Source organism: Mastomys coucha, unplaced genomic scaffold, assembly GCF_008632895.1.
Source record: "Mastomys coucha isolate ucsf_1 unplaced genomic scaffold, UCSF_Mcou_1 pScaffold23, whole genome shotgun sequence".
In the NCBI taxonomy this organism is placed as follows: Eukaryota; Metazoa; Chordata; class Mammalia; order Rodentia; family Muridae; genus Mastomys; species Mastomys coucha.
In genome coordinates, this window is record NW_022196906.1 from 42,726,270 (window position 1) to 42,742,396 (window position 16,127).

At 46.7% G+C, this 16,127-nt stretch overlaps 1 protein-coding gene across 2 annotated transcripts in view; it reads right to left on the bottom strand.

Moving 5' to 3' along the window:
* The window catches only part of Zbtb16 (zinc finger and BTB domain containing 16), a 187,333-nt gene that overhangs the window by 50,567 nt on the left and 120,639 nt on the right, over positions 1-16,127 (bottom strand). For both annotated transcript variants that reach the window (XM_031343157.1, XM_031343156.1), the window contains exon 4: positions 15,333-15,419. In XM_031343157.1, coding sequence (XP_031199017.1) covers positions 15,333-15,419 — 87 coding nt within the window. The remainder of the gene's footprint in view (positions 1-15,332; positions 15,420-16,127) is intronic.

Consider the following 16,127-nt stretch of genomic DNA (forward strand, 5'->3'; position numbering starts at 1 on the left):
ACACACTCGAAAATGACTTTTACTTTAGTTCTTAACGAACTCCAGACCACTCACCCTCAGTTGGGACGTAAATCACACACACGCTCAAATTTTGCCCCATTAATGGTTCTTAATAAATTCAGCAAAGCCAAACGCTATCACCACCATGAATTCCAGAGTGTGCCCATCCCCTCTCAAAGAAAACTCACAGCCATTTAGTAATAAGTCACTCCTCTGCTTCCTTCTCTCTACCCCCTGGCAATTAGTAACCTATTCTCTCTGCCTCCTCCCCTATTCTGCACAGTTCAAATAAATTGGATCTCACAATATAGAGTCTTTTCTTTCTGCATTCTTGCATTTAGACCTCTTTTGCATAGCATGTATGAGTGTTTCACTTTTTACGGGTGAATAATATTCTATTTTATGGCTATACAGTAATGTATGTATCCATTCATCTGCAGCTGCTATGAAGAATCTCTTGTAAGTATTTGAATGAGCGCATGCTTTTCAACTCTCTTTGGTTGAAACTGCTTTTTTGAGAATAATGGGAGGGATGGCTCATCAGTTAAGAGTACCTGTTGTTCTTCTGGAGGCAGAGTCTGGTTGCAGTACCCGTGTTAGGAGCTCACTGCTGCCTGTAACCCCTAGGTCCAGCAGTTCCAGTGACCTCTTTGGGATTCCACAGGAACACAGCACACACGTGGCATTCACACGCAAACACACACAAACATAAATCTTAAATAAATTCTCATTATTATTCCATCGTTGGCTTCTCTTCCATACTAGAAACGAACGGTATTATGTGTTTAAGACACAGTTGAAGAGGAGAAATCAAGGCTCCCAGCATGCTTGGGTTCCTGGCTAGTGACCACTGGCTATCTTCTACCAAGTTCCGGGCTCTCTTTATCCCATCCCTGCTGCCCTCCATTCCGGCCTCTGCAGAACCCTCACCCTCAACCCCCTGGCCTCAGCAGCCAGCTCCATCATTTAGGCGAGAATCTACACTGCAACCTATGAAATATTTACGGTGTTTTTCTAAATATATGCATTATTTAGCTGACAACCTATAAGATATTTATATTGTTTATCCTCTTATCCCCCCAATACCTGCATTATCTACAATACAGTTGGGGAAATACTAAGCTGGGGGAGAGAGGTTGTTTGGTTTTTGTTTTATTTTGTTAAACTTATATTTTTCCCCGATTCTTCTATGTCATCTGGATCCATGTAAGCTGGAAATGGCAGGGTAGCTCTTACCCCAGTGACAGTGTATACTCTGGGGATGCAGGATATGACTGTCTAACCAAAGCCAGACAGACCTCAGTCATACCTTCTCAGACCAGGATGGGTGTACTGCTTATTTCTGAGGGGTACTTCTACATTCCCAGTTCACCAGCCTCCTGTTGTTACTGTGGTTGTTCCCATAGCCCCTGGCCTCCAGAGACTACCACAGGCCCATGCCAGGTTGCTGGGCTCCCCAATTGGCATCTGCCTGTCTTCACAGTGGGGGTTCTGAGGCACCTGTTAAGGTGACTGGGCTGTGAGTATCCTTGATCACTCTCAAACTTTTCTCTTAGAAGTCTTCCTCCATGGGAGGAATGAGATGTAAACATGAAGGTTTCCTAATTTATAAAGCGACGTTAGGGTTTTAGCGTTATCTAAGTGGCAAATGTTTAATCACAATAATTACTAAAACATAGAAAAGCAGAAAGTAAAGTACCCTCTAATCCTCTTCCTAAAAATAGTTTCTGTTAATATCAATAGAGCATCACAGACTATTACAGGGTGGTTTCTGTTTATATTAACCCAGGTTGTTATGTGAGTGTTTAGAATCCCCGAACTCAAGCTCTCTCATGCTTCTGTAGCATGCACTTTACACACTGAGCCTTCCCCCCAGATCTCTTTAAAATTTACTTTAAAATCTGCTTTAAAAAAAAAAAATGTCCTCAAAACATCACAGACATCATTCCAGATCAGGTATCTCAGGTCACAGATTCTATGGCCATTTAATTCATTCATAATGTTTTACAGTTACAAGTAATCTCACATTCAGATTTTCTGGACAAAGTTGGGGACAGAGCACCAAAGACTTCTGTATATTTGGCACCTTGTCCCAGAGGTAGGCAAATAGCAGCCTGACTACCATGGTAGTGTAGAGTGGTTAAGCAGCCTGACTACCACGGTAGGGTAGTGTGGTTAAGAAAGCAATCTGAAAGAAAAAAAAAGTCCTATCTCTACAGCAGACTCCTCCGAAACTCAGACATCTTGGATGACACAGCAGCGTGTGCAATCAATTCTCTCATCTCCAGTTATCTAACTCCAAAGAGGTCCCCCCTCCCCTTCTACTACCCACCTCCACCCCCTTGGGTACCTCTACTTACCCTGCCTCTGTTTTGAATCTCTAAAATAATGTGACAAGTTAATGATTGTACAATTATCTAAATGTTTAACAGACATGTTATCTAAGTGAGTCAGATTGAGATTCCATCTCGCTGACAATAAACATCAATGGCGGAGCAGCAAGCGATAGGCAAATTATAGCGAACCCTGCAATTTCAATGCTATTAAATTTGGAGGAATAACAGCCTTGAGGCCTGTAAACTCTGAATAAAATAGGCCCTTGTGTTTGTCCAACTATTAAATCAAAATGCTACCAACATTCTAGAAAAAAAACAAGGCGATTTATGGCTTTTCAGATTTCAGTTACATATAGGTTTTTACTAACTCCTTTCTGTCAGCAGACAGCAGGGGCAGCACTGGAGAGAGGGGAGGGTGTTGGAAAGGAAAGAGCAAGAGTAGGAAGTGGAATGGGAAGGGACAGAGAAGATCTGTGGGGGACTAAGGCTGGCCGTAGGGATGTTGATGGTGGGGCAATCTGAATGAAAACTGGGCAAGAAGGACATGGGAAGTCCCCAATACAATTGGGACTCCACCTGCACGTGGCTCTACCACATGATCAGTCATATCATTTAAACTTCTCAGGACCTGCGATTGGCCGCCCCCCGCCCTCGTCAGTCATGCACATGTGCTGAAGGCAATCTAAAACCCCACAGACTGGCAAACACTTCACTTCCCCTTTAGTTCCTAGAGCGGACACAGTATGTACTGAATGCAAAGCTATGACGCAAGCTTTGAATAAAGCCAAAGAAACACTGTGTACAGTTGAGGGAAAGAAGCTGCATACCTCAAAGTGGAAGCAGTCACCATCACTAAGACACATGTTGTTTTCTAGTAGCCCTGACCTAGGTATTTTCTAGACACTGTTGTATTGTTTACAACAGGTGTGTGTGAGTGTATGTATGTATGTATGTAAGTACATATGTATGTAAAAGCACTTGGCCCAAGACAGATTAGAGAAGACTCAAGCTTCTCTACTCATCATCTTGAACATCCACTTCCTGTCAAACACTCTGCTGTGGTCCTGGGGTAGGGGAACAGCAGTGGACAGGACCTACGCAGGCCTCATTATCCTTCACCTCCTACCACGGCAAGAATGATGTTAGTCAGTATTGTTAGCATATGGGGAGGCAGTGTGGTACTTGAAAGAGACAAGTTCAGTTCCCAGCACCTACATCTGCCTTGTATTTCAGTTCCAGGGGAATCTGACACATACTCTGGCTTCCTCAGACACTTGGACTCAGACATATATATGGATATACATGGATATGCCTATGTAGCCCAGGCTGGTCCCAAACACCGCATCACTGAAGGTGTATCTTGAACTTCCGATCTTTCTGCCTCCTCTAGCTGAGTGCTGGGATTACAGGCATGCACTACCACACAACGATTTATGCAATGTTGGGAACTGGACCCAAGGCTTGCACATGCCAGACACTCTACAAACCAGGCTGCATCCCTCACGGCCGCCTCCATATTTCTAAAGGAAGTTGTCGAATGTGAAGATAGGCTGAGGGGAATTCACAACACTGTCAGTACAAGATCAGATCTTAGATTCTCCCCCTGGATCGCACAGCCCCTAAACAACAATTTTTCTTATCCAGTTCTCACCCTATACATGTGAGAGTTAAAGAAATGAAGCAATATTTTTCTTTGTCATAAAGCACGAATTGTGGCAGAAATGGGATAAAAGCTTAGTTCTTCTTTCTCCTGCGTTACTGACCCTTTCAAGTAGCACACTGGCCCCCACCTTGCAACAACAGTGTCCAACATCATTCTTGCCATGGTTGGAAATAAAGGTCAATGAGGACTGTTTAGGTCCTGTTCACTGCTGCTCTCCTATCCCAGGGGCCCAGCATGGCCTGCCATGCTCCAGGTGATGAGTCCTCTCTAACCTGTCTTGGGTTGCATCTTTTTACCAATCTCCAGACAATCAAACACCACTGATTCGCCCAAACACTGCCCAAGGCATGCAATGCTTCACGTGACTAGTGTGGGCATGGGGCTGTATACCTGCAATGTTAGTTCTTGGAAGGTGCAGGCAGGAGGGATCAGAAGTTCAAGGCCAGCCTCAGCTAACATAGGGAGTCTGAGACCAGTGTGGGCTAAATGAGGGAGGGGACAAAGGGAGGGGGAGAAAGGGAGGGAGAAAAAGAGAAACTGAGGTTGTCAGGTACAAGTAACTGCTGCACAAGCGTAGCAATTTTAGTTCCCAGCACCAGGGTCTGGGGATGTGGTTCAGTGATAGAGCACTTGCTTAGTATGCACAAGGCCGTATAGGTTCAACCTCCAGAGTCACATACACAATCTTTTTCCATCAAAAACAGGGGAGAAAAAGGTATTGGGTGTGGGGCTAGAGAACTGTCAAAGCAGTTAAGAACATGTGTTGTTTCCGCAGCAGAACCAAGCCCTGTTCCCAGCACCCACGTTTGCCTTTTACATGTAAGCACATGTGTCTGAGGAAGCCAGACTATGTGTCAGATCCCCGGAATACCCACACGCACATAATCCAAAATAAGTAACTCTTTAAAGGTATTGAGGAGGTGGAAGGGGAGACAAAAGCATTTTCGGGGCAGCAAAAACTGCTCCGTATGGTAGACCTGTGTCGTAGGCTCTAAGCCTACGACATGACATGTCTAAGCCTATGACATGACCCACACCAAGACTGAGAGCCAAATGTCAGCTGTGGGCCATACATAGACTGACATGCTTAGTCCATGTGGGTCCACAGAGGTAACAAATGAGCTGTGGCACTGTAGGACGCTGACAGCAGTAGAGGCTCTGCATGCAAGAGGACGCGGGCACTCTCAGAAGTCGATTCCTTTTAGGCAATTTTGCTTCAAGCCAAAAACTGCTCTAAAAATGACCATTAATGCCAGCTTAAAAATCACCATGGAGAGGTACCTCCAGAAGCTGGCTGGAGGGACCCTGGGGGCAGGTAGGGGAGCAGGCAGTTTGTATAGATACCAGCAAGAGACAGCTGGGTTGCCCCTCCCAGCCCGACAGCAGGCAGCTTCCGCAGAGCCGAGAGATCTGTGCTTGGAAAATAAAACTCTATATTAGGCATCAAGCATGCCTTTATAGTAACAGCATGAAATTAGGTCAAGAGTAAATCTATGCTGGGCACTGACTGTACAAGCTGTAGCACATGACCCTCCCTCCCAAAGTGCCTATGACGTTCTGTGGCCATTCTGGGATTTGAGCTTCCTCGTGTTAAATTCCTTGGCACACCATGTGAAATGCTATACGAATCACCTCTGATATTTATAAAAGTCAAATGCTATTATGCTTTCAAGGGTGAGAACCTGCCAACCAGCAAGGAGTCTGTCTGTCCGTCTGATGACTCACGGTCCTGCCCCTCCCCCCACCTTCCACCTTGGGCAGGCAGGAGCCTGAGGCTCAGTCCTTCCTTTTTTGTTTCCTGTATCAGGGTGATCAAGGCTATTTCCGATCATCTGCCTGCTCCGGTCTCTCCCGTTTCCTCTGGGGTTGGGCTTTGGGAAGCGGAGACAGTGCTTGAGGCCTGGATCCCATCCTCCTGACATGGCTTCTAGGTGTCCAGCATGCCCTTACAGCTAGGTCTAAGTCAGCAGATGGACAGGGATGGCTGGCAGTGATTCTGAGGGAGGACATGGTAGCGTTTACCCTTTAAACCTTTGACTCTACCTGCTCCTAACTCCTGCATTCTTCCCACAGCCAGCCTCCACAAGGAGCCCTTCAAACAAGGGCTTCCTTTCCCACCTGAAGATCAGAGTCAAGGGCATGCCCCACTCTTTTTTTTTTTTAAAGTGTCACTGACAGATCAAAGGTAAGATGTGGGCCAGGGGAGGCAGGATGCCAACATCAGAGCTGGGAACACAGTCTGCCTTACCCAAACAGCTGCTGGGCATGCATACTCCTCTGGGAGGGTTAATCTCAATTGTCAACTTGAATGGCCTTGAGATAACTTGGCAGACACACCTCTGGGTATGTCTTTGATGGCATTTCTAAAGAGAACCAACTGAAGTAGGAAGATCCACCCTGAAAGTAGGTAGTGACACCCTCTGGGCTGGAGTTTCAAATTTAAAAAGTGGGGAAGGGAAGGGTGAAAAACAGGTGACTACCTCTTTTTGTTGTTGTTTTGGTTCGCTTTGGTTTTTTTTGTTGTTTTGTTTTGTTTTTGTTTTTGTCTTTTTCCGAGACAGGGTTTCTCTGTGTAGCCTTGGCTGTCCTGGAACTCACTCTGTAGACCAGGCTGGCCTTGAACTCAGAAATCCACCTGCCTTTGCCTCCCAAGTGCTGGGACTAAAGGTGTGCGCCACCACCGCTTTATCATGTTTCTGCTTCCTATTTCACTAAGATGTCAGGAAGCCAGGCATCCAAGCTGCACATTCCTGTTACCATGAAGGTACCTGCTGCTGTAATTTCTCCACTGCGTGGACTGTCTGCCCTCAAACTGTGAGCCACAATCAGCCTTTCCTGCTACGAAGGTCCTTCTTCCTAGGGATTCTTTTGGTCACAACAATGAGAAAAGTGACAGAACCTTCTAGTCTGCTTTGCCCTAAAGCAGGAAGGGTTCCTTGAGTGAGTGTCCATCAACACCCACTCCCTGTTGAAAGGCAAAGGCAGAGTCCAGAGCAAAGCCCCCACTGCCAGGTATGTCCATAGCTTCTGGATTGAGAGACCTGCTTAAAGCCAGTTTTTAAGTCCATAAAAAGCAGCATCTAAACATTTGAGTTTGTTTAAGTGGCTTCTTCCCCTTCTTCCAAGCATGGGTTTTACGCCTCTGGTCAGATTCTATGCCCAGGCCCCACAGGAAGAGGACATCGTTTAAAGAAGGGATTCTGGGACAGAGGACCACAAGACACCACCCATTATAGTTCTGTCCTGGACTGGTGTTCCCTAACCCTCTAGGTCTCAGTGTTCTCCACCAAAGACGAGAGAGAAATAATATCCACCTTAGTCATGAAGAGTTAACACAGCTAGAGCTACCAAGTCCCCGTGAGGGCCATCTCTTCAAGTATCCATACCTCAGCCAAGCTCAGCTTGCTTGCTCAGGTCACTATGGCCTTCAGGAAGATAGGAACCAAGTTTTATTCACTATTATGAGTTATATCCACAAAGCACCTGGTATTCTCTGTGCATAATGCTCTAAAACTCAGTAAGCGAACGAAGGAATGACGGGGCAACCCGGCCGGACAACCTCTTCTGATTGACAGAAAATGAGAACATCAATTTGGACATCTTATGGAGCAGGTTACAGCAGGAGAAGAGACTAAAAAACTTCTCTGGGGCAAGTTCACGATCTAGTTCCCTGTACCAGGGGAGGCCAAATCCAGAAGTGGCCTTACTCATTGTTTGCCTCTTTCTCTCTTTCATTTTGGGGAAGGGGTAGGATGAGGGAGAAAGTCCTATGAGGAGGATGGAGTTTCAGAACATCTAGGGATCTGTTGACGGTAGGTGGGAGATCTCATCCTCCCGGGTACCCAAAGGCATTACCCTGACCTCCCCTAAGATGTCATGGGGACATGCCTGGTGCTGCTTTGAGGCTGCAAAACCTGCTTAGTCCCGTCCCTGGTTCTGCACTGGTTCAGTCTTGTTTAGCTATGGAAGCTTTGGATATTCCAGTCTCTGGGTTCTTCACGACTACCAATTCTGCCACATGAATTTGTTCAAAGTTTAGAAGCTGTTATGCCTTACTCCTCTCAAGCACACTTAAAGAGTGGACACTGGAAGACGTCTGCTCAAAGGATGTTTCCTGTTTTAGGGCAAAGGAGACTAGAAGGTTCTACCATTTCCTCATGGCAGACACATTGGAGATGGTCTCTTGGCTGGAGGATATAGGTACGATCCCAGAAGTCCCTACACCTTCAATTTGGAAAAGCAGCTGGATACAGTTAGTTCCCCTATCACCATCACTATGGGCATGGTCCTTCCTCTCACCACCTACCTAGTAAGGGGATAAAGCTCTTTATCTGTACTAAGACTTGGATGATGCACTAACAGTAACCACCAACAGTAACCATTTCCTGAATGCATGCTCCATGCAAGGCCTATGCTGAGCGCTTCCATGGTACCCCATACAAACCAAGCATCTCATGGCCCTGATACTGTGCCAAGCAAATTGTGATTTAAAGAAGATGAACCATTCAACCAAGATGATAAACTCTATAAAGAACAAAGCTAAGATTGTGTGACACTAGAGACCAAGCCCTGGACCATCATGCATAGTCTCCACTTAAGACTTCAGGCTGCACGTATACCTTTTCTCTACAGTATGCAACACATACCACTCCATTAAGACCCATACTTGCCAAGAAAGCATTTTTTTTTTTCAGATTTCATTCCACCCATCCATCTGCCTTTAGTATGCTGAGTCTCTCATAATGGCCGTGCATATGTATGCCTATGTCCACTCCTGCTCCTTGACTCTCTGTCTCTTAGCCTCGCTCCCACACAGACCAGCCGTGACCCTAACTCCCCCATATTCACACCACAGTAGCTCAGATTTCTGTACGGACGCCCAGAATTGAAGGTTCCTACACATGAATCTTCACAGCTGCCTCCTTCACAGTGCCTGTCTTCTCCCTGGAACATGATAAAGACTGCCCCAGCCACTCCCCCTTGAGCTCAGCAGCCAGGACAGCCCTTGCTCTCTCATTAGCGCCATCCAGTACTGTCTGTTGCCCCTAGGCCTGTTCAAGTCTCCAGAGGGAACATACAGTGACTTGAACAACATTATGATTTGTAAAAAACCCACTTCTAATTAGTTTGACTTTGAATAAAGAGGGTAATTATTTTTAAATTTATTAACTGCTGCCTGGCCGGAGAAGTTTCCAGATCAAATGACAAGGAGAGGCTATTTCTGCTCAGTGATGTAGCAATTTATATTACTGATCGGTCATTAAAACCTCGGGCACAAGACCACTTGTGTTTCCCGAGCCAAGATAGTGTCCGAGTGTCAAATTTCAAACCCAGAGTATAAATTAAGCCATTAATGGTATTTATCAGTTTATCTGGACTTAAAGAACTACTTACTAAATTAAGACGCTCCTGCTATTGAACCCAGGAGATGCCATGGTTGTGCATATGACTAGGCACACACAGGCATGCGTCTTCTCACTCTGGTTTGACTGAACAGGGTAAAAAAAAAGAAAGAAAAAAAAGAACTTCTGATGTGTAAATGAAGTATGAGCCTCCTGGGAGCTGCCTAGTGGTTAATTCCTCGCCGCTCTGCAACCCAAACATTTTGGAAGCAGCAGTGTTTTGCAGTATGTATCTGTCATAATATAAAAGGTGTAAAATGATCTCTGTTTATCTCCTCAACGTCTTTGCTGTACCCAAACAGAAAACCAGGATATGACAACAAAGCCTGAGCCCAGCCCCCCTGCTGTAAGGATGGCCTCCCTGAAGCGCCAGCTTGAGCCCATGAAGATCTGGAGGGAGGGGTGAGAGGGGGGTGTCATGCACACCAGGATAGAAGAAATCCAGGCTAAGTGGAGTCAGAAGGGGGAGAGGTGATGGTACCATCTGCTTAGCTTGCACTGAAACTACAGCTAGTTTCCACTATGTTCAGGGGCTCAATAATAATCTTCCAGATATTGTATCTCCCATCTGTGGAGTATCCTGTGTTGGCTGATCCCTCCTCATGTGGAGCCTGTGGTCAGGGAGTGCCCAGGCCGATCTGAATCAGGGAATTATATCCCACCCGGACATGAAGCTGTGGGCATCAGAACATTGGGAATTCTTAGTTAAGCGGGTCTCAAGGATGGCCAGGACAGAGCCATGAGAGAAAACGGTGGCAGCACAGGCTCTCCCTGACGTGCTCAGGCCACAGGCTCACAGACACAGTGGCACGGCACATTGCTCACCGACTCAGTGGCATGGCACAGTGTGGGCGGCTGAGGGACTATGGAGGGGCACTGAACTTGGAGCCCTGGGTCAGGTTTCAGCTCTGCACTTCCTGCTGGGTACCTGCTAGGCCTCCATTTTCTTATCTGTAAAACTGGTCTGCTGAGGCTGTTTGTCAAGTTATCAGCAGCAGAGACTTCAAGTCTCCGTTCCTTCTCTCTACAGATCACTCCTCTGTTGTCCTGTTAGCTCTCTGGTGACACCTGCCACCTCACTTGGCTTGATGCTTCTTGTGGCTTTATAGTCTTATTTCCTTTTTCCTCTCCTTCCTCCTTTCCTTCCCTTCTTCCCTCCTTCCCTTCCTGCCTCCCTCCCCCCCCTTCTCTTTCTCTCTGAGACAAGAGTTTCCTCTGTGTCCTGAAGCTTGCTATGTAGATCAGGCTGTCCTTGAACTCACAGAGATCCATCTGCCTTTGCCTTCCAAATGCTGGGATTAAAGGTGTGCATCACCATACTGGTCAGTATTATTTTCAATATTTCCCTTGGAACCCCTCTCCTGTGCTAGCCCCACCCCGTGTGTGTGTGTGTGTGTGTGTGTGTGTGTGTGTGTATGTGTGTGTGTGTGTGTGTGTGTTGTGGGGAGAGGGGGCTCATATGCCCCAGGCTGCCCTCAAATTCAATATCATAGCTGAAAATTATTTTGAACTTCTTCTGATCCATCTGCTTCCACCTCCAGCGAGGCTGGGATTACAGTCATGTACCACCATGCCCCCTGTGTATGCAGTGTGGGGTGGGCATGGAACCCAGGAATTCATGCTGCCAGTAAGCATTCTGCCAATTGAGCCTGAACTCTGGCTCCTGAGACCTCCTTTCTAAAACAGAGTTGTTGAATGGAGTCCACATGTGCTTTCCTTGACAGTAGGGGTTGCCTGAGGGGTACTACAGGGACCAGCACAGAGTACCTACCATTTGTGATAAAGGAACCCTGCCACGCATCAGGGAGAGGCCAAGTGCCACGGGCTCCTCACAGAGTGCCTGTTCTGTACTAGCTCTTAGCTTTGCATACACCCTATACCCAGCTTCTACCTTGGCCTCTCACTCCAACTTCTCCACCCTTCATTCTTAGTTTTCTCGGTCTTTACTTGAGAGAGCCACAGGAGGTCTACTATATCTCCACGTATGCTGACTTATCTCAAATGGAGCCTCTCTATTGGCAGAAAGCCACAAGGTATCTGAGAGAAAGTAAAGTTCCCAGACCACCCTTGGGTCCCCAGAGTCACTACCATGTTACATGGCCATGCTGTTACTACCTCCCAGATATGTGCCAAAGACGAGGGAGGTAAGCAGCGAGTCTCTGGGCCTGGCTGAGCGTAACTCTGCTCATGCTTCCCCTCAGGATTTCTTCCCCAACCTCTGGTTCAGAAAGAAGCCTGCTTCCTGCTGCTGTGAATTTAGTCCAGATGGATAGAGCGAAGGTACTTGACAAAGTAGGTTCAACATTCCTCTTGGTTACCCCAAGCCAGTATTCTTGGAATGGGATTCCTGAGTCTGTGTGGTCTAACAATAAGAAAATGGTACCAGAATCTAACCTAGTCTCCCTTTGTCCCCTAGAGGCCTGTGGGTGCTTGTCGGCAAGATAACTGTCACCATCTCTCTTTCCCTATAAGCTCTTACCACTTGCCCACCAAGAAGGGAAATTTAGATTTCTATTCCTTTAAGTGTGGGGCTGACCTGGGACAATTTTAAACAGCAGTACAGAGCAGAGGTGAGTGAGGTCATGTGCTTCTGGTTGTTTTCCCTGTTGTAATGGAGTTGGTATCATGTGTTTCCTGATTTCCGTAGCCCAAGGTAGTATTCTGTAGAAACAGACAGAGGCTGCTCTGGTGCTGACAGGACAAGCTGGAGGAGTTCTAAGTAAGACGCGTGGGCAGAGAAGTCACCCTGATACACACCCCAGGGCACTGCTCAGAAGGTACCAGGGCACTGTTCAGAAGGTACCAGGGCACTGCTCAGAAGGAAGGTACCAGCTCCCAGTCATCACCCAACGGCAGTCTGTGTGAAAACCACCCAGTTGAACCCAACCAACCCTCAGAACACTTGGCTTTTCTAAGGTTCTGCTAGAGTGGTGTCTCACACAGCAACTAGTACCTGGGACATTCTCTCTGATCAACACACAGCACAAAGTCGACACTGCTCTTCCACACATATAAATCAAGTCACTGACACTCGAAATTCTCCAGCGCAGCATGGAAATGCAGCTCAGTGGTGGGCCGCATGCACAGCAAGCACGAGGCCCTAGATTTAATCTCCAGAGCTCTCCCCAAGATTCCTCAGAGGACTATCTTCCCCCTTCTCTATACAAGCTTGTGTTTGTGTATCTACCTATACTTGCATATCTGTGTGTGTGTGTGTGTGTGTGTGTGTGTGTGTGTGTGAAAATACATGAGGTGGCATATGTGGACCACCAGTTAAGTGTTCCTGACAATGGAAGATTACATATGTGTGCACATACACATTGACCCAGCTTTAAAAGCTACAATACATATGGCATGCAGCATATCTATACTTGTCAAGCATACAGTTTACTGGATCTTAATACACTGCATAACCATCACCACGGTCAATTCTAGAAAATGTTTGTCTCCCCCACAAAGAAACTGTGTATCCCTTAGGAGTCAACCCCTATTTACTTCTGACACCTGCAGCCTCTGATACCCTCCAGAGCTGATGTCCTCCAGAGCTGTAGAGGTTTGCCCATTCTGGGCATTACATATGAATGAAGGCCATATAACACATGGACTTTTGTGGTAGGCTTCTTTCAACAGATGTTTTTAAGGTCCAGCCATGCTGTAGCATGTATCAATACTTCAATCCATTTCACGACGAAAACGGATTCATTGACCATGTATACCTCCCATTTTGCTTACCTGTTAATTGATTGACACTGGATTATTCTACTTGAGTGAAGCTATGGACATTCACATTCAAGTTTCTGCCCGGACGCACATTTTCATCTCTTTTGGTAGACAGAAAGGAGCAAAACTGCTGTGTAATCTGGTGATTCTATGTTTAAACCTCTGAAGGGCTTTCAGGTGGTCCTCCAAAGTGACTAGGCCTCCCTCTCCCCTCCCACGGGTAACATATGAGGGTTCTGGTTTTTCCATACCCTCAGCAACACTTGCCACTATCTCTGACTTTTCGGCGAGCCACATCCTGATGGGCTGAGTGGTATCTCATTGTGGTTTGATCTGCATCTCCCTGGTGGCTAATGACACGAAGCATCTTTTTATGTGTCCTTTGGCTATATCTATTTTTGGAGTCATGTGACATTTCCTTTACCCATTTTCTTCTTTAGTTATCTGTATTGTGTTTTCAGCTTGTAAGATCTCTTTTGTATTTCCTAGCTATAAATTTTCACATGTGATTTGCAAATATTTCCCCTCTCCTTATGATAGTTAATCTTCAGTGTCAACATGACTGGATTTGCAATCGCCTGGGAGACACACTGCTGGGCCTGTCTGAGAAGCTGTTTCCAATGAGGTTTAACTGAGGAGGGACATGACAGACTTGTAACCTCAGACAGTGAGCCAAAATAAACCCTCTCTCCTTATGTCGCTTTTTCTCAAGTACATTGTCACAGTGCTAAAATGAATCCAGTAACTAACACCCCCCTCAGAGCTCTTAGCACATACAGAGCAAAGCCCAGGCTACAGGGCCGAGAGGTCGGCCCCATTTCCCGGCTCACTGGCCACTCTGCTTGCTGTTCTTCATTCTGCTTGTCTGAAATTATGAGCCCCTACCTGGCCTTGAGACCTTTTCAAGTGCAGGTCCCTCTACTCCCACGGGCATCTAAGCAGCTCATCCCTCACTTCAGGCTTCTGCTCGAACGTCATCACCTCAAAGAAGCCTTCTTCCCTGACCATTTTATCCAAAACACCACTTTTCTCCCTCTCATTTTCTCCCACACATCTGCTCATTTTTTTTTCTTGGCAACACCCACTTCAATTGACACTGTATCATATGCTTGTCCTTCATACTATGTCCCAGCAGCAACCTCAGTTCCCTGAGAGTCAGAATTGTCTGTCTCCTATGCTACCATATTCTAAATTCCACTGGCAGTCTAGACACACTGTGGGAATGCAAAAGGTATTTGTTGAAGTGTATCTATAACTACTGTCTGCTAAATACCTACTAGGAGTCAAACACTCCAGGAAGCACTTCAGGTAAGATAGTTCTATTAAATCTCCACAAAGCACTACCTGACAGACCCATAGACTTTCCTAACCGAAGAGGAAACCCAAATGAAAAAAGACTAAGTAATTAATCCTCAGTTCCATTTAGGAAGTGCCCCAGTCCGGATGAAACCTGGGAACCTCAACCTCTGAACGATCCTGCTTTCAGCAAGCCCCTGCCCTCTTTTAAGAGTCCCTTTCTTCAGGTTTGACCTAGGAATAGCCTCCCTGTTAGTTTGCAGGGTTCCTGAGAGACTAGCCAAGAGGGATCGTGGAAAGAAAGGAGAACAGTGCCTGGTACAGCATCAACAACTAACCGGCGTGAACTTTGGGCACGATGGCAACAGAGCTGTCCACCATGGTGATGAGATGATGCTGACACTGTGCAATCAGCACCCTGGAATCCAGCAGAGCTCTATCCCTGTCCGTTAACACTGTTCAAAGACATCTCTGTGTGTTGATGGATGGGTTAGAGATGATGGCTCAACCTGTTTCAGAGGGAGGATCAGCCACTGTGACTACACCAGGGCTTCTGAACTTCACCACAGAGAGTGTGAAGAGGTTTCCAACCATTAGTGGCGAGGGGACCTTAGGCAACACCACAGAATCCTTACAGCCTCAGCAGATCGTGCAAGACACCTTGGGAAGATGGAAGCCTATTGACTTATTACAGACAGAATCTTGGCCTAACTCAGAAAAGCTGGTCTTAGAACTGTCCTATCTGTAACGCTTGCTCAGCCCCATGGACAGGAGTCTACACAGGCCCACTCCCATCCACAGAGACCCTGGATGTGATGATACCACATCTGGCAGAAAGAGGATATCACCAAATACCCTGACCTCCTTCGTGCTAGAGCACTTGCGGGTATGGGGAATGGAGTCAGGGGCACTCACCAGTATGGGTCTGCCTGTGTGTCTCCAGGGCATCCTCCTTTGAGAACTGGGCACCACACTGATCACACACAAAGGCTTTGGCACCCGCTGAAAGAAAGAAATGGTTAACATTAGAACCATAGTGCGGAGGGTGGGAAGTGTCCTGGGTACACCCAGAATACCTGTGAAGATTCAGACTCAGAGATAATCCATAGCCCCAGGGCTAGCTAGTGCAGGCTACCTTGGATAGGTGACCACCCATCCAGGCCTCCCAGAGGAGGAGAAATAAAACCAGCGTGACTAAGACAAACTAAGACAGAGTCTAGGTAAGATGCCTCATGATGATGAAAGGTCAGATGGATAGGTGGGTGGGAGCAAAAGACACCAACAAGGAGAGACATGCAGTGTTGCCTTGTAACTCACAAGAAAGTATATACATTACATCTATCTCCATACCCTCTGACTCAGTACGTGCAAATTTAACTCATTAACTACCACTTGCACCTGGCCATTTAACGCCCCTGTAAATCTTCCCCGTATTTTGAGAACTATGTCCAAACTCCTTCCTAGGATGCATCCAGCTCTTGCTGGCATACTCTCCCATGCTTTATCTGCCACCTCAGCTGAGGTGACCCCCAGAAGGGGCTGTCTTCCTCTGCACCAGTGCCGGTTCTTCCATGCCATCTCTGCCTCCCTGTATCCCTTACACCTTAAATCTCCAGTCATCACTGAATCCTCTGCTTTGAGACCTGTGCCTTCAGGGATGGGCAAGGTGACTCATCTTTCTGTTACTCGGTGAGCCTGACTCTCTGAGAA